The sequence below is a fragment of the Rousettus aegyptiacus genome, unplaced genomic scaffold (assembly GCF_014176215.1).
Source record: "Rousettus aegyptiacus isolate mRouAeg1 unplaced genomic scaffold, mRouAeg1.p scaffold_m13_p_13, whole genome shotgun sequence".
Classification (NCBI taxonomy): Eukaryota; Metazoa; Chordata; class Mammalia; order Chiroptera; family Pteropodidae; genus Rousettus; species Rousettus aegyptiacus.
In genome coordinates, this window is record NW_023416288.1 from 19250280 (window position 1) to 19270099 (window position 19820).

Below are 19820 nucleotides of genomic sequence, written 5' to 3' on the forward strand. Positions count from 1 at the left end.
CACTTCTTTGATGTCATAGTGACTCTTGTTCCTTATACCCCTTTTTATCCAGGTCTTCCAACCTCTCCTAGTTTCATTTCTTTTCCTCCTTCATCTAGGCTTCAAATGACTGTCTCACCAATATTATGACTTCTTTGTCATAACAGGATTCTTCTGGGCTAGTATAGACCTACTTATTGTTAAATATCTAGAAAAATACATTAAAACTTACCCCCCCCTCCAAAAAAACCACCCAAAACCTTTTGCAACAGCTATGTAAACTATATGAACAAACTATAAACCAAAAAATGGGAGAAATTTCTATTTATTATGTTATCAAAGAGGAAGAATTGAGATATACATTTTTGGTGAGATGCCACATACTATACCTTCTTCAAACAGGACAGATGCCCTCCCCAAGAGTTAATGAAAGAGATTGATTTCATTGTTCAGTGTCTAGCTCTGGCGTGCACAAATTCTCTCTCCTCTTAACTGCTTTATCAATCTATATCCATTGAGAATACAATTCACAGCATGCAACATGTCAGGAATTAGAGAAGATCCTGTATCCTCAGATGATTAGTCACTACCTGTCTTACAGAGCTTTCAAGTATAAAGATGATAAAAGGAACTCCAACTGGGAGACTATGAAAAATACACTGGCCCACAGGGAAGAAATGTTACCCGGGCAGCTCAGGAGAGGATGATTCTGACGCTGCCTTTCTGCAAGAAACAGACAAAAAATTTGGAAGCCCTCTGCTTAATTCCATCCAAAGTTTAAAGGGGACATGGCCTCAATGAAACCTAAGCAGATTATGGGTTGAGATAAAGGCAGAAATGCAAAGGGAGCCAAAGGAAATAATTTCCCTCTTCCATTTAGAGACTATCTTAAACCTTTATGTAGTTATAACTCTAGTTTCACCAGCTTGTATATAGGCAATATCACACATGTACCCTTGGGTTAAACGATGCTAATCCTCTACAGATTGTATTAACAGGAAGTCTTTCCCCCTAAGTCTACTTTCATGATATGAATCCCCAGCAAGGACTTACTTTAATTCAAGCAATAGTTTTTACGATAAGCCACTAGATATAGAAAGAATCCAGGTGTTCCCTCTGGACTAAAGGAATTTTCACTCATGGTCCAGGATGCAGGTGGCCCCAGAGATGGGCTTCATCACCATTGCTTTGTGGTGCTGCCGCCACTGAAAAGGGCAGGCCAACTCTGGCATGACTAATTTCTTCTCATGTAATTGATTTCTGCTAACCTACTGCCCCCCTCTCATTTTGCCTCAGGAATGGGAGTATCTCTCCAATTTATACTTTATCGTCTCCCTGTCTTATTCCAGTCCTGCCTCCACCAGGCTAGGACCATTCACCTCTGCCTCTAGGCTATTTAGGCCTCCCCTTGTTCTGAGTCCAGAAAAGATGGAATTTTGCTCCTAGGTGGTCTCAAAAAAAAAAAAAAAAAAAAAAGCTAAGAAACTTCTCAGGGTTGATTTTTTTTTTCAGTTGAATGACAATAGTAGCATTCATTTCCTTCAGCACAAACATCATCCCAATCATAAGATGTGGTCTGACTTTATGAACCCAACGAGATAAGCGCAAAGAAATATAATAGTACATTTTCCAAAGTCTGAGTTATTCAGTCTTATCTATGGTTACTTTACTAAATTTTAATCAATTTTTTTTGGAATGAAAAAGATAAAAAATAAAATAAGTATAAGGTGACTGAGCTTAGTGCCAGCATTGGAATTGTTCACATCTAGAAAGATAGTTTTACCTTAAGGTCGAATAAATTAAAATTAAACATAAAAATAAACATGGATTCTATGAGAAAAAGACTGTATCCCAATGGATAAGAAGCAATATTCTGTGGAGTTGACAGATAAGCTTTGATATGAAAAAGATTTGCTTCAGGAGACAGAAGGAAATAGTTTCTGATATTTACTTCATGTTTTCAATGTGTTTTAAAAAATACAGGTAGCTGTTAAAGAAGAAATTTGTTATGAGAACAGACTATATGAAAGATGGCTTGGTTTAATAAGCATTTATAGCCAAGCTATTCTTCTAGTCCTTCACTGGCCCTTTCTAAAGTCTTGTTGCCTGAATTTATTTCTCTTTTCCATGTTTAAACACTGGCAGGCCCCAGGTCTCAGTTGAAGACACACTTTTCCCTTCTAAAATCACCTGCATAATCTTATCTGGTGCCATAGCTTCAACCATCACCAAATGGTGCCTGGTCCCAGATTTGTGCCTCCCAGCCTGACTCTCTCCTCTGAACTCCAGCTCATCTATCTCACTACATATAACCCAACTTCACTCAAACTGACCATGTTCAAACTAGAACTGTGTTTCCTGTCCTGGCTTTCCTGTTCTCCATCTTAATAAATGACAATTCTGTTTTTCCGGTTGCTCAAGCCAAAAGCCTAGGAGGCATCTGTATTCCTCACCTTCCCTCACACCTCACACCCCACAATACCTGTTGGTGCCACCTCTCCAGTTGGACGACTCAAACCCCCTACACTGAAAACACATTACTTCCTCCTGGACTGCAATAGCAGACTTCCGATAATTTTTTGCTGTCATACTTCCCTTATTTATAGTCTACCCTGCACACAGCCAACATGAAGGATCTTTACTATAAAAATTTTTTAAAAATTTTTAAAAAACTAAATTCAATCATTTCCCTCCTCGGTGCTGCTTCTCTCACTTAGAATGGTCCAAAGTCTCTCCGTGACCTCTGAGCCCGACGCTGTCTGACCCCTGCTTGCTCCTCCAGTGCTATTTCCTACCACTCCCTCTGCTACTCACCTCTGTTGATGCTTGCCTTCTTTGCGTTTTTCTGAACACGTCCAGCTTGTTCCGACCTGCCTCCAAGCCTTTTCTCTTGCTGTTTCTTTTGCCAGGAAAGTCTTCCCCCTGCTGTTCGGATGGTTTACTTCCTTGTTGCACACATGTCACATTCTCAAAAAACTTTTACATTAAAAATGTCATTTTCTTCCTTCATTATTCTCCATTACTTTACCCAGCTTTATTTTTCTTCATAACACATCAAGACCTGTAAATTTTGTATATGTGTATGTATATGAATTAACTTTTTCATCAATCTTCTTCATTAGCATGTAAATTCCATGAAGTTAGGGATATTTTTTATCTTCTTATTTACTATGGTATTCCCAGAGCTTAGAACAGTAGTGGTAAATAGTAGAACCTCAATAAATATATGTTAAATGAATAAATGTACCAAGCGCCAGGAACACTAATATACATAGAAAAAGCATTTATTCTCAAAGATTTTTAAATGAGAAAGCAGACACCCAAATATGTTATTTACTAGAGTGAGATAATAAAATTTTTACAGTGAAGAGACAAGTAGCACAGTCTTGGGGTAAAGGAAGGTTTTCTGGAAGACAGGGCAGTGGACCTTGAAGATTAGTGAAGTTAACCAGTCAAAGAAGAAATTAAGGTCATAGCAGGTCAAGGAAACAACATAAGCAAAGGCATATGGGTGTTTGCACAGAACTACAGGATGCTCAGTAATTAAAGCAAAATGTTAGACAAAAGACAGTAAGATAGAAGCCCTGGCGTCCTTGTCTCTTATGATATAAAGCTTAGACTGTATCATACAAATGGAAAGATCTCACAGGATTTTAAGAGAGATAATATTCATCATCTATAATTTTTAAAGTAACATATTTAAATATGCATTTAAATATATTATTCTTAGAATTATAGATGATGAATTGGAGAGTATAAGAGCCTATGGCAGAAATGCAAATGCACGAACTAGGTAGTTGTAATAGAACAAGAAGTAATAGTGCCAAGACTTGGTGATTGATGAGAAGGGACCAGGGAATGAAGAAGAATTAGAAATGAAAGTTGAATTTTTTACTTTCAGTTTGATTTGCTCAGGCCATAATGGTGCTATTTATTGAAATACAGCTTATATGAGTGACAGGATTAAAAAGGAAAAGAGTTTAGTTAGGGACATGTTAAATTTTAGTGCTCAATAGACCCCTAGATGGATTTGACGGGAATGTAGTTGTACATATAGGTCTGAAGCCGGGGGGCCAGCTCAAGGTCGGTTACATATTTCTTAGCAGCTTTATTGTGATATAATTCACTTATATACAATTCACTGATTTAAAGTGTGCAATTCAATGGTTTTTAATATTTTCACAGAGTTATGCAGCTACCACCACAGTTAATTTGAAAACATTTTATCCGCAACAAGAAATATATATCCTTTAGCAATCACCCTCCATTTTCCTCCAGCCTCTGCTCCCCAGCCCCTTAGCCCTGGGCAACCACTAATCTTTCTGTCTCCATGGACTCATCTATTCTGGACTTTTGTATAAATGGAGTCTTACAACATGTAACCTTCAGTATCTGACTTTTTTCACTCAACATATTGTTTTCAATGTTTTTTGAAATGAGGAAATGAAATAATGTGTTTATATTTCACTCATTTTTATTGCTGAATAATATTTCATTGTAGTGACACACACATTGTTCATCCAGTTAATGGGTGTTTGCATTGTTTTCATATTTTAGTTATTACAAATAATGCTGCTATGAACATTCATGTACAAATGTTTGTGTGTACATAGGTTTTCATTTCTATTGGACATAGTATACCCAGGAGTGGAATTGCTGTGCTGGGGCATATAGTAACCTTGTGTTTAACTTACTGAGGAACTGCCATAAAGTTTCCAAAGTGAATGCACCATTTTACATTTCCACCACTAGTGTAGGAGGATTCCTATTTCTCCACATCCTTGTTATTATCTATCTTTTTGATCATTGCCATCCCAGTGGGTATAAGGTGGTATCAAACTATGTTCTTTTTTTCTCCCATTTCTCTGATGGCTAATAATATTGAGCATCTTTTCATGTGACTGTTAATATTTCTTCTTTGTAGAGATGTCTATTCGTATACTATGCTCATGTTAAAATTGGGTTATTTCTTTTTATTATTGAGTTGTAACAGTTACATACTCTAGATACAAGTCTCTTACCAGATATATAATCATTCATATAATGAAGTTTAGCTAAAAAACATCAAAAGAAATTGGAGGGTAATTACAAAGGAAGAATAGTTGTTAAAAGTTGGAAGACGTGTATGTATACTTATAACATGGGAGCAAAAAGTTGATGAGAAGAGAAAAGGTGGATATATAGTAAAGGTAATATTTGTGGAGCAACATTCAATGGCTGGGCACGTGATCAATTACAAAGATGGTGGTATTGGCCTTGAATTCAGGGGGAGACCCCTCTTCTCTAAAAAAAGGGGAGAAGGTAAAGGTAGACATTGAATCAGTCAGCATTTTTGTTTGTTTTACTGCAACCCACAGAAACTCAATTCAGCTGTGGTAGAAATAACTAGTGTTCATCAATATCTAATTGTTTTCCTCTCCAGGCTCATGAAAGACCAACCACACTTTCTAATTTAGTCCCCTTGCAGTTTAGTGGGATCATATGACTCTTTTGCCTGATGTCATGTGAACAAAAGAAGTAAGAGTCACTTTCAGCTTAGGCAATGAAAAATCCATGTAGGATTTTTAAAGTATGTTTTCCCAATGGTGTTGTGATAGTGGAGGAAAACTCAGGTAGAGGTGGTGAAGTCACAGACCAAGGTAGCTTGGATTCCTGAGAGATCAAATGGAGAACATTGGTTCTGGAACTACAGTGGACTATGAGAGTGAAAAATAAGCTTATTGCATTAAACCACTGACATTCGAGTGTTCTTACAACAGCATTATTTAAGTCTATCCCGATTAAATCTTTGCTTAAGGAAAATTAAGAATATATTAGCAATCAAGGAAGAGTTCAGTAACCTAGCTAAGGGGAAGGCTAGCGATAAAACTGGGCAACTAGAACCAGTAATTCCAACTGGGTTCAACAGGGTGAGGATGTATAAGCCTTCAACAGGAAAGTCACTGCAAGGATTATAAGAGCAGAACCAGCTCAAATTGGTCCTATTCTGTTTCTAACAGACATGAACCAAAGTTTAAACCTTGGATACCCCATTTAGGAGTAACACTTGTGAACCCTTAACTACTCCCCACCAAGGAACCAAATATCGGAGGCATGACTGGAACCCGAGCATGGGAACCCTTTCAAAAGAGAAGAATCCACTGTCCAGGAAGATCCGGTGCTGAAATCTCTCATAAATCTTACCCTGATCCTTGGTTGGGGGAGACAAATTTGTGCCTTGTCTCTTGTTTCCTTGCCAGTGGACCTCACAATATAAGCTATTTTTATTTCCTCCAAGGTTGGTGTTATAATATTGGTTTCTACACACATTGGGCAGCGAGCCCTTACTTGTAGCAGCATCAAGATATTTGGTAATGGTAGTGCCGTCTGCCCCAGAAGATTTAGGAATTGTTAGTGCAAATATGTTAGATGGGCCATCTGCAGGTTTTGGAAAATGATGTCAGGATGGAAGTAAAAACAGAAAAGACTGAGTCGCACACCTGTGTCTTCAGCAAAAGCAGGAGGATGACTGGGAGTTTGAGATTGTAGATAGGAAGGGATAAAGAGTAATCTCAATGGGTGACACAAACCTTAACGAATGAGGGGTTGTACACAAGAGTGAAAATGTAATGGTTCAGATGCACCATTGCTGATCTAAAAGAAGGTAGTTCTCAACTCCAGACCCAGGAGAATGTATTAGAGAAATGGGGCCTTAGAGAAAATGGTATTTAATTTAAGATTTCATTTAAGACAAGGCTATATAATATAGAGGAAAATATATTTGCCATAGATTGTAGATTAAAAGGGCAAAATTGAAACTAGAACAAAGCAGCCAACTGAAAATATGCTTTGGTGACAGTTAATAACAAACTTGACACTGCACAAAATTGCATCCTTGTCAAAGAAGCAGACTTGAGAAACAATCCCAGAACACACAGAAAATGAAAAGCCCTGAATATGAAAAACATCTAATCTTTGAATAATAGATGTTCCTAAAGAATGCTCACTGTTAATAACAACTGAGACAATGTGTGTAAAACTCCTAGTGAACACTTGAAAAATAGCAGACATTATTAATATTTTCATAAAGAAACACTGAACAAATGTGCTGTCTTTTACCTACACAAAAGCCTATACAAACGTGGTTTTGAACTGAAGCAGGTAAGTTCAAGCTGATGAGGATGAAGACATCTCTGACAAAACAAATAGCTAATGAGGATTATAAACTTCTACCTGAAGTTAATAAATTGAGCTAAATTCCTTCTCGAATTCTTACCATTATAACCCATGATAATAATCCATGTTTCTGTATGTTCTCACACATATTAGGGACCACTATAATCAAGGAGACTAAAAACTCTTCACCTGTCTTGTGTTTTATCTCATAAAAGTGTAATTTTTTAAGGTGGTGTTAAAAAGAAATCTATGAGTATTTTTACACATGCATTTGAGAATTGGGGTTTAAAAAATTGTGAGAGGAAATTTCTTATCAATGACCATAACTCGATAATTGGTGGGCAATGAAAATTTTAAGCAAAAAGAGGTTTTATAGTTTTCGATATATAAAAAAAATTGCTTTCTTTCAAAATATGACCAATATTTTAAAACAGGGTAGAAGAAAAGATATTTTGCCTAAAAAAAAAAATGCATTAATGTGGAGATGGAATGGGTAGGTTTAGTTCCTGGCTAAAATAAATAAAAATAAATGTATATATATAAGATTAGATATTTCTTTAATTACGTATCAAATTTTCAGCAATAAAAATAATAAAAGTATACAAACAGGTGAACAAATAATAAGTAGATTACCTGTAAAAGAACTCAAAATTTGGTGAGCTTCCCTTTCTTCATAATGTTCAGTATTAGAAAAGAATAGATCAAACTTACAGATTATCATGGAGAAAACTACCTAATAATTCTACACTCTTTAAATATTATTTTTAACATAGGACGACAAAGGAAAAATAGTCTCAGGTATTTGCGTTCTTATGAAATTTCCCAAAAGGTGGCCTGACTAAAAAATTTACTGGACACACGTGATTGTTAACTGGATCATGCAAAATATGTGGAATGTATTCATAAAACAATTTTATTTTTATTTTTCAGTGTTTCTTTAAATTATTCAAAGGATCTAGTTTCTCCCCTACAATGGGAGGAAAACTCAGGTGGGTCCATAATTTTCTCAGGTAACTCTTAGGTAAGAAAAGATACATAGTCACTTTAAGTCTCACAGGTCAGTCTCGGTTCAAAGAGTGATTATCTGGGGCTAATAATTCAAGCTCAGTTTAAAACTGAGGATGCCCCCCTCTCCTCTTGCTGATCTGCTGCAGACTGACAGTGTACAACTGAGGTAGGGTACATACTCTCCTTCTGCTCTTGGCACTTCTACTACTTCTTATCTGTCTCACTGATGGTGGTTTCCAACCCCTACAGATTTGATGCAAGGGGAAGGGAGAAGAAACAAGAAGAGCAGGAAAGGTCCTTCTTCTAGAATCTAGCTTGGCCATCTTCTGAAGATAGCAGATATTTATAGCACTGCAACCTGATTAGCGCCTAGAAATAAATGAAAATAACTGTAGTTTAGAAAATCAAATGTAGTAGTCAAAATTGTTTTAGAAAGATCCCTTTTATTATTTTTGGAAATAAACACAAAAAGATTATCAACCCTAGATTAAATTAATAAATTTGGGGAAGTAGGGAGGAAATGATAGATAAGAGAAACAATGGGATGAGTTTCCGGTTTTCCATTAAGTGCTACAGGGACACACGCTGTCCACGTATTCAGCCATGTTTCCCACTTGAGCACTGGATCCACTCACCACTGCAGCACCCCAGCTTGCTCTAACTGAGATAGCACCTTTTAGGCAACGGTAGACTTTTCAGTGCAGCTACAAATGCACTATTTCTCCTTTCTTTGGTGGTGGGTAGTTAATTAAAACAACTTGCGCAGGGCATTCATAATATATCATGCACTGGCTACCAGGATTTAATTTAGTCTTTCCTGTGTAGGTTGGGGGAAGAACAGGCTGCTTAATTCATGGGGCCCAGTGCAAAATGAAAACGTGAGGCTTCTTGTTAAAATATATTCTTAGGAATTTCAAAATGAAAATGCAAAGCATTAATCCAAGTGTGGGGCCCTTCTAGGTGAGGAGCCATGTGTGAAGCCAGCCTGACCAAGGATTGCTGCCTCACAGGATGGCCCGTATTTCTGCATTTCTAGTTAGAGGCCAAAATGACCTTCACTTCCAAGTTGTAATAATTTAAATACTGTTTATTGGTTGAAAAACTTTTATAATTAACCCTGACAAACCATGGAAGACTAGATTGAGGTTACAGGACTAAACATAATGATTTTAACTTTGATAACGTAAATTTCAGTTGTCAGAAATGAGATGTAGAAGTAAAGGAGAAAAATAGCTTGGAGATGTCCTTATTTTATAAGACAGCTAGCAAGAGATGATATAATAAATTTATGGATAGAGACTTAAGTATAAGAAAGTTTTAATTTAATATTTCGACAGAAGAATTGAAACATGAAGCTATCAAATATTAAGAGGAAGAAAGATTAGGAAAAATAAAAACTTGTCTTTGATATCAGAAAGTAAAAAATACTATCTAAATTTAATAATAAATAGTTTAATAAGTAAATTAGCTGGAACAGAGGTAACTGCCAAAGGATCTAAAATAAACATAGTTAAAAGAGTTGTCTTTGTAAATACATTTATTCTGGATAACTATCAACCGAGTTCTTTTGTACTTTTTATTATTTTAACATTTGCTTTATTATTTAATAAAAATAATGTCAAAGTATCAATGTAAGTTAATCCAAGAGGAAAATATGGTATTAAAAAAGGCTATAAAAACAGTTATTCAAGAAAATAGATAATGTAATTTCCCTTATATTTTGGTTCCCACTCATGTGGGCAGTGCTGTTTAAAGACACGTAGCTGCTCAATTGCAAAAGTTTACTTCAATTACTCTTAAGGGGAAAGAATAAAACCCAAACTTCTTATATGGCCTAAAACGTCCAACGTTATGTTTTTACCTTCACCTTTATCTTCTATCTTTCTTCCTCTTTCTTTCTGTTCCTCGAACATGCCAAGCTTATTTCCCCATTTGGGCCTTCATACTTGCTGTTCCCTTGGCTTTAATGCTTTTCTCCCAGATATTCATGGCTCCTTGGGTCAGAAGTTGGTTACTCAGTAGCCAGCCCTAATGGTCACTATCATTACGACCTGTTTTATTTTCTTCATTATATCTATCACTATCTGAAATTATCTTGTCATATATTTACTCACGTGTTTATTTTCTATCTTTCAACTTATATGTAAATTATTTGATATCAGGGATCTTGATCATTTTATACACTGTCGTCTCTATATACTAACACAGTATAGAAACAGAATATTTGCAGAGAAAATGCATGAGTCTTGAGATGAGAACATTTCAAAGAATAAATGAAAAGTTCGATGTTAGGCTAGTTAGGACCAAAGGTGTATGGAAAGGTTAAACCTCTAGGGAAACCAGAAAATGTGGTAAAAGTCCTCATTTTTCCTCTTCTAACCCACAAAGTGAAAGGGGCTGGACTGAAGATAAGAGATAAAGGAACACTTTAAATGTAGAACTACGACAACCCAATCCCCAGTGACATTTATGTTGGGACATTAGGTTGAAGACCACAGTGCATTCCTGAGTCAAGGAATAATTTAAATCTAGGGAGTGTCTCCCTGACAGAGGTGGTGGGCTCTGAAATGCAGAATATTTAAGGAAGATACACACAAGGAAAGCAGAAACTAAAAACATTAGCAGCTGTTCAGCAGATCTCTGCCTTTTCCAGCCTCTGAAAGACTGAGCACAGTGAAAAACAGCAACATTGTCTACACACTGGGGTTTATCGGAGAGATACAAATGAGGTAGATTGGTGGAGGGAAAGTCCAAGAAGTGGGAAATTCAAGAAGATAGCACCCTAATGTTTTAGATCTAATAGAAGGTTTGGATCTAATGGATCTAGAAGTCCTGGAGGTTAGTAAACTGAAAGGGTATTCTGTAAACATGGCAACTGAATATGGATGACTGCTCACTCTCCTCCAATCCCAATCCCTACACTTTTATTTTGGAAGTTCATTATTTAGCTTTTCATTTGCCTTTTATTTATTTGAAATTTTACACACACACACACACACACACACACACACACACACACACACACGATCTAATTTATACTTTTACCACACTGCCAGTCTTTGGTTCCAATACTTTTATTAAATCCTTCATTATTTCTCCACTGATTGGTACTGCCCCATCTGTCATTACAGATGTTTTTTGTAAGTAAGTTTGTTTCTAGGCTCTACAGTATATTTCATTGGCCTAGTTGTCTCTGCATGCATCAGCACCACAATGCTTTGATTACAGTTTGCTTGGCTATCTGGCAGGGTAAGCGCCCCTTCTTTGTCATCTCTTCTTTCCTTCTCATTCTTTTCACTTTTTTCCCCTAAATTGATTTGCTCTTTGATTTCTGAAAATTCTGTGAAAACAATGTTTTAATTGAATTAAATTTATAGATTAATTCAGGAAAAATCGCCATCCTTACAATATTGAATCTTTCTATCCATGAATATAACAAAACTTGCCATTTATTTAAATTTAAGTTCTTTACCTTTAATAAAGTTTTTATCATTTTCTCCATAATGATTTTATTTATATCCCAAAAAAATAAATGAGAAAAACACAAATAACCCAATGAAATATGGGCAGAGGTTATGAACAGACAATTCATACAAGTGGAAATCTTGTTGTATGTAAACATATGAGAACAATCAAATTCACTTGGAACCAGAGGAATGCAAACTAAATCAGAATACCATTTTCATATTATCTAATTGGCATACATTAACTTTTTGGCAGCATCAAGTGTTGGAAATAATGTTGAACCTTTAAACTATACTGATGGAGATATAAATTGATATAACCGCTGATGAATATAATTCAATATAATTGAAAATGTTCATAGACTACTACCCAGTAATTCTATTTCTCTCTTTTAAGAAATGCCTACACAATTTAAAAGGTATTTGTTACTATGAAAAACTAAAACAACTATCTTTAGTAGAGAAATGGCTAAACTATAGTTTAATTATACAATGTAATTCTATTCAGCAGTTAAAATGGAAAAAAAAATCAGCTCTCCATTCAAAACCATAATGACTGATCAAAATAGGTTGTAAAAGTGTGATAGCACTTGAATAGATTTTAAGAACACGAAATAATCATATACATATTGTTTATGGATGAACATATGAGTCATTAAAGAACAAAAGTTTATGAGGAATGGCAAAAATCAACTTAGTAATTATCTCTGTGGAGAATGAAAGGGAGGGAAGAAAGGAGAACCGGGTAAGGTTTTTACTGTAAAATTTTATCTTGGAAAAAGGAAAACTAAAACAAATATGGCAAAAAATAGTATCTGTCAAACATGGGTAGTGGTATATAGATGTCTATATAGATGTCTGTTATAATATTTTCTGAGTTTTTCTATATGTTCGAATTATTTCATCATTTGTAAAAAAAATCTAAGATTTGATGTTACTGTAATAATAGATATTCAGATGTAGAAATACTAGATTTCTAACCTACCTCCATTTTAAATATAAACAAAATACTTTTGAATTGTAAATAAATATGGGAATTTCTAGAAATGCAACTTATGGTATATATCAAGGCAAAATTAGACTTGGATTTACGCAGAATTTACCAAATTTTTTTCTCATTGCAGAATATCATGTATTATGGCAATGATGTTTGTTGTATTTGAATTACAATACAAGATATCTGTGTAAGTTCAAATAGGTAGCCGTTAGGATTTTATACATGATTCAAGCAAATCACTACATAATGTCATCTAGGCTAGTCATTGACATATTGAATTTTACACTCAATCAATGTAATTGATTTTTGTTACTTGTAGCAATCATAACTATGCAGTGGTAATTATTAGAAATTATTTTCATTTGCCTATACTTGTTAGCTAGGCACTATAGTTGCTTTTAAAAGATTATGTGTGAAGGTAGATGTTATTATCTATGGATTTTACTGGAGAATAGGAAAGGCATGTCTGAAAGAGTTGAGAAGTGCTGGTCTGGCCTCATCCTCTACCTCTCCGCTGATCTCCCCACTCACACCCAAGATCTTCAAGAAATCAAGTGCATTTGGACAGGGAGGAAGGCTGGGGCTGGTTCAGAGATATGCAATGGGGGATGCAGAGTCCCTCACCATCTGGGAAGGTGCAGTAGCAGAGACCTCTTCCTGCTCCCATTATCATGGAGCTTTTGAGGTGACAGAACTTGGGGGAGTTGTGGATGGCTCTGAGGGCCGGCTCATAGCCTGTAGGGAGTAAAAAAGCCCAGCAGATGGAGCCACAACAATGGCTGAGCACCGATGATCAGTCGACTTAACCATGGGCATTTGGAGGCAGTTCAATTTTGTTGGGGAAAAAATGAAGAAATGTGAGTTCTCCTAACTAGGATTCATGAAATTGATTCTATCTGTTTGAGAGGAATGAAAGGATATTATCATACACTATGGGAGGACAGAAAACATTTAATATTGACTGGTCCTATGTCCCTCAGTAATCCTGGTTTCAGGATTATATTGTCCCTTGGGCCTGGCCTGACAGGTGAGGCACCACTTCTTATGGCCAGCTCCCATTTTCTTCTGTTCAAATTCTCATCCTATCTCCCATCTTTGTCCCATTCCTAAGTGCATGCAAATCTCTGTTTCCTTTGTCCACAGATGAAATCTGAAAAGTCCTCGGTCTTTATCAAGCAGTGAAAATTGAAATTTTTATCTGTCCCATTTGCTGTCATTCCAGACTACTTCTGGAGACTGTCTTGCATAAATTAGAAGGTTGTGAAAGCCTTTTCTTATTAAGAGTTGCCTAACCTCAGAAATAATTTACCCTGCTCCTGTAGAATGAGAATTTGTTGCATATTTTGGGGTACTATAGTTTACAGAATATAGAGAAAAACTTTTAGAGAAAGAAACCATGTTTCTGCCTGGAAAGACTCTACATTGTAAGAATGTGAAGTCTTCCTAAATTGATGTCTACACCAAAATGTTAAACGTTTTTCAAATCTATTAAAAAACTAAATTATGATTTATCTGGATAATTATGCAATCTCTGAGAGGAGCAGGTCATTCTAATACTTAAAAAAAAAAAAACCTCGTTTGTTTTGAATTTGACTTTCTAAAGTTAACATCAGTGTATTTAAGAAAAGTCAAAATAAACCGATTTAAAAATGTACAGCAATTATGATAGCACAGGCTTATACTATAGTTTAATGAAGGGCTCACATAAATGTAAACAAAGCAGAAAGGCTTCAGTGTATAAAAGGACAAACTTCCGGCAATTAACCAAAGAAGAAATACTACTAGTTAATAATTAAAAATAAAATATTCAAATTCTAACAATCAAATGAATTCTGATTTTTTTAAATTCTTTTTTAAGTTTAATTTTTTAAATTAAATTTATTGGGGTAACATTGGATAATAAAATTGTATAGGTTTCAAGTGTACAGTTCAATAATATGTCATATGTATATTGCATTTTGTTCACCACCTAAAGTTAAATTTCCTTCCATCGCCATATATTTGACCCCCTTTAACCTTATTTATCTTCCCTCTCCCCTCTTTCCCTCCGGTAACCACTAAACTGTTGTCTGTGTCCAGGAGTCTCTGTTGGATTTTTTTTAAAGGCCGTTTTTTACTTCCAAATTAGCAAAAAAAAAAAAAATTTTTTTTTAACGTATAACGACACACTGGTGAGGGAAATAGCACTCTTCCATGTCAATGAGAGATATAAATATAACTTTTGGTAATTGTTCATAAAGGCCCTTACTATAGTTTATGTTTCAGCTTAATGACTATTTTGGGGGAATTTGTGGCAAGGAAATAAGCCTAAAATTTATGTATAAATCTTATTAATTGTAGCATTAGTTATAAAATCAAAACTTTGAGAAAAAATCTTCACAAGCAGCTACAGGGTAAACTTCCTCAATAGAATGGTATTAGTTATTTGAAAGTAGTATTTAAAATAATTATATAACAACATGGAAGTACTTGTAATAGTAAAAAGAAAAAGGCAACGTTGGGCAAAAAAAATATTAAAATGTAGCTAATCTAATTGTCAATTAGGAAAACAAACTTTTCAAACACAACAAGATCTCACAACATGCCTGTTAAGTTGACTAAAATTAAATAGCCTGAAAGTACCAAATGTTGTCTTAAATGTGGCACCATAAGAACCCTCAGGCATGGTTTTTGGGAGGGGAATCTGGTACAACACCTTCTGTTTGACACCATCTAAGGAGGGTGAAGATATGTAAACCTGATTACCTGGCAATTCCGCTCATAGATGTAGAACCCAGAGAAACCCTTCCACATGAGCACCAGGGTACAAGAATCTATGAGAATGCTCATGGCAGCAGTGTATAAAATAGCCTGAAACCGGAAATCCCAATCACCAGTAGAATGGATGAATTGTGGATTACTTGTGCTATGAGGCTGAACACAATAAAATGAACAAAGGAGAGCTAAATATCATAACATAGATTATTTTCACAAACATAATGTTGAATGAAAGAAGCAAGTTATAAAAGAATACATGTTTATTATTTCATTTATATAAAACTCAAAAATAAATGAAACTAAACTATCTTGTTTAGAGATATATACAAAGGTGGTAAAACTATAAAGAAATGCAAGGACATAATTATAATAATCAGAATAATCAGCAGGATGGAGGAGTTGTGGTGTAGAAGGGTATATAAGAAAATGGAGGGCTTCTCTGGGTCAGGGAATGTTTGATTTCTTCACCTGGGATATGATTACATGGGTGATGGCTTTACAGTATTTTTTAAACTGCACATAGATATTTTTATATATCATGTAATCCATCTTATACATTATGAGTTGAATTCTATCCTCTCCCTCGCCCCTCCAAAAAAGGAAATATGTTGAAGTCCTAATCCCCAATACTTCAATATGTGACCTTGTTTGAAAATAGGGTTGTTGCAGGTGTAATTAGTTAAGATGAATAGGAGCAAGATGGACCCCTATTGTCGTATGACCTGTGTCCTATATAAAGACACATAAGACAGCCATGTGAAGGCACAGAGACACAGAACGCAGTGTGAAGATGGAGGCTGACCTTGGAGTGACACATCCCCAAGCCGAGGAACACCAAGGATTGCCTACCAACACCAGCAACTAGGAGAGAGGCATGAGACAGTTTCACCCTCAAAGCCCTCAAAAGGTGCCAACTCAGCCACCATCTCGATTTCAAATTTCCAGTCTCCAGAACTGTGACTAAATTTCTGTTGTTTTAAGCCACCTGGTGGTTTGTGGTACTTTATTACGACAGCTCTAGGGAATGAATACATTGTATTTCTGCGTTAAAAAATATTTTAAAAAAATTTCCTGGTCTCTAATTTCTTGAATAAATCACATAATCTAAAATAAAAATGTAGTCAAATCATCCTATTTTATGTATTCCTTGGATATGTAACAGCGCTGAAAGACAACTACTATAAAAATAAGGATCTTCTATTCGGAAAAGGAAACTGCACAGCATGTATAGTCATATCAAGAGTTCAAGAGTCAATTGTAAATGTCCAAGTACGTTAAAAAAAGATAAAGAATGTAGTTTGTTCCAAGTTGGCCTGTAAAATTTCATCCTGGCCCTTTGGTTCCCTTTCTTACTGGAAACTCTCCAGCATTTGAAGCACCCTGCCTGTGGCTTCTGGGGAAACGTTTTTATTTATTGTGTTTCACTCCAGGGAAAAGAAGGGCTGATCTGAAAGGAGACCTGACCCGGAACTTTTGACAGCACAGAAACAGACGGCTGCGTGAATGACTTTCTTTCGTTATAACCTTGCTTTCTGCAAGCGAAGGCACGGACAGTCGGAGAGTTTACAGAGCGATGTACTTGTGGAGACCTCCCTGGGGCTGAGGGGTGGGGAATGATTTTGTATAGGATACTGAGTATGCTTTTAGGAGTGCTGCCTTTCACAAATACATTCCAAACGATCAGAGGACGCCATAAAAAGGGGGCATAAAGAAGCAGTACGTGGTGAACAGATTTTTTGAATTGACGAAATGTAACATTGTTCCTAAACTACTTTCAGGTTTTCAAATATTGAAAGAGAGTAAAACACAGAAAAATTTTCTCCTAGAAGACTAATGAGGTAGAGTAGCACAGTAGTAAGAGAGTATGAAGCCAGGCCGTCTGCTTTCCAACCTTCGATCTAGTGCTTCTTAGCTTGGTGTAGTTATTAGCTTAAGTGCAAATTTCATCTACAAAATTAGGGTAAAAATTGCATGTCCTGTGAAGAATTACTAGGAAGATTCGATGAGACTATATATGAAAATCATTTAGTTCAGAATGTTGCACATGTTAAGTGAGTAATAAATATTTGTTGCTGGCATCATCATCATCATTATCATCATCATTGTTATCATAATAAAGAGTCTCTAACAGATTTATACTTGAAGTAGCTATATAAATTTCCAGTAGAATTGATAATAGAGTAGCCGCCCCGCCCCGCCCCACCCCCCGCCCCAGGGGTCATTTTGTTCATCCCATTAAATTACTCAGAGAAGGAAAATTTTGGCTTCTCAGGTTGACCATTCTGATACTTAACATTCCCTATCAGAAATATAAAATTCACTTCAGTTCCTTGGTGTGTTAGATAAGTGGGTGGGATTAAATAATTTTAAGGAGTTTTCAAAGCATTAAAATTTTATATTCCTGATACCCATTGTTAACTGTAAATCGAATATGTTACAGTCTCAAAATCATTGTCTTTCAATGGGTATTTATTTCTATTATACTAGCTTCCATCCCTTTCAATGCAAAGCATGATACTTAGTCTAGTTTGGTGGTCAAAGTGTTTGTGATTTTTGCTTTTTCTATGATCGTGTTCCAAGAGACCCTCACCGACTTATGTGGCTCTAATATTGTCAGTTTTCAGAGGGCATGGGCAACTTTCATACAACTAAAGTTTGCTTTCAGGTTTTCTTGCTTTGAAAGAGAAGAAAAACATGATTTTGTGACCAAAGAAACTGATGATATTTGCTATTTTATTGATAAAAGCTATTAGTTATAAGAACTACTTTATATTTTCTGATCCACCGGGGGGTAAGGACAAAAACTCAACAATGCGGCAGCCTTCCAGCGTGCTCTTCCGCTCGCCCCCCACCCCCGCCCACCCCCCACCCCGGTACATTGGCTGGTTGTCCAGGAGATGGCACTGTTGTTTCAAAGGAGTGGCTTCAATGGGGACCACAAATGGAAGCTGGAAGAAGAATAACGTGTGGCAATCACAAGTTAAAAGGGAAAATCCTGTTTAATGAACCTTGGGTGTAATGGCAAAATAAGTTTAAATAATTGACTTCCTCAATATCCCTTTTTAGGAGCGAATGTGAACATGAAGACCAACAACCAGGATGAGGAGACGCCTTTGCACACAGCTGCCCACTTCGGCCTCTCGGAGCTGGTGGCCTTCTATGTTGAGCACGGGGCCATAGTGGACAGTGTGAACGCGCACATGGAGACTCCTTTGGCTATTGCAACCTACTGGGCCCTCCGCTTTAAAGAGCAGGAGTACAGCCGGGAGCACCACCTCATCTGCCGCATGCTGCTCGACTACCATGCTGAAGTCAACGCCAGGGATGATGACTTTAAATCTCCGCTCCACAAGGCAGCCTGGAATTGTGACCATGTGCTTATGCACATGATGCTGGAAGCTGGCGCTGAAGCCAATCTCATGGATATCAATGGTTGTGCAGCCATCCAGTACGTGCTGAAGGTCACCTCTGTGCGACCTGCGGCCCAGCCTGAGATCTGCTACCAGCTACTGTTGAACCATGGGGCTGCTCGAATATACCCTCCACAGTTCCATAAGGTGAGGCCGTGTCCCAAGGTGCCAATTGGAGAACTGTGCAGACGGCAGAGTAATGGAGACTCAAAGGTCTGAAATCTCCAAGTAACTTGAGTTATTTGAGGCTTGACTCTTTGGGCGAACTGCTTTTGCTGTTCTATGTGACCTTCCATTTACACTTATAACTCTAGCTATCTTGTCCTAGTCCAAGTTTGTTTGAAATCAGGGGTGGAGAGTGGGCAATGAGAACAAGAATGAATGGCAGATAATTTTTCCATGCCCTGTATGAACACCAGTGAAGTAGGAGTGACTTCCTGAGGGACTGCGTTGAGAAGTCAGAAGGTCACCTTTAGTCACTACCAGGTGAGGGGAGTGATGTCAGACAGGCACACACTTGCCATCTCTTGAGTAGAATATCTGATCTAAAGATGCTCGAGCTTGCTTTGAAATTAGTTGATGTGAAAGTACGACTCAATTTTCTAGCTTATTGAAAGGTAACATCTATGAAGTACTAATAATTATATTTATTACATGTAAGGAATTCGACTAATGAAGCACACAGTTATAAGCATTTTATATTTCTTAATTTAATTCATTTAATCCTTGTAACAATCCTATGAAGTGAATAATATTATTATCTCTATTCTACAGAGGAAGAAACCGAGACACAGAGCAGTTAAGTAACTTGCCTGATCTCACACAGTGGCAGTGCCAACATTCAGCTTTAGAGCATTTGGTACTAGTCTCTATTCTTGCAATATCACACTGCACAGTCTTTATTTTTAACAGAAGTTATTGACAGTCTCTAATGGGCTATCAGAGAACAGATGCTAACAATACCAATATGACTAAGACATGGTACCTGCCCTTGGGTAGCTTAGACTCTGGTAGGAGAGATTAACACATAAAAAGATAATTTAAATATGC

General features: G+C 36.5%; 1 protein-coding gene across 1 annotated transcript in view; it reads left to right on the plus strand.

The window, feature by feature from the left end:
• ASB4 (ankyrin repeat and SOCS box containing 4) overlaps window positions 1–19820 on the plus strand; it is a 52915-nt gene that overhangs the window by 23839 nt on the left and 9256 nt on the right. Inside the window, exon 3 of the mRNA XM_016131466.2 lies at window positions 18427–18917. Within this exon, the coding sequence (XP_015986952.1) occupies window positions 18427–18917 (491 nt within the window). The remainder of the gene's footprint in view (window positions 1–18426; window positions 18918–19820) is intronic.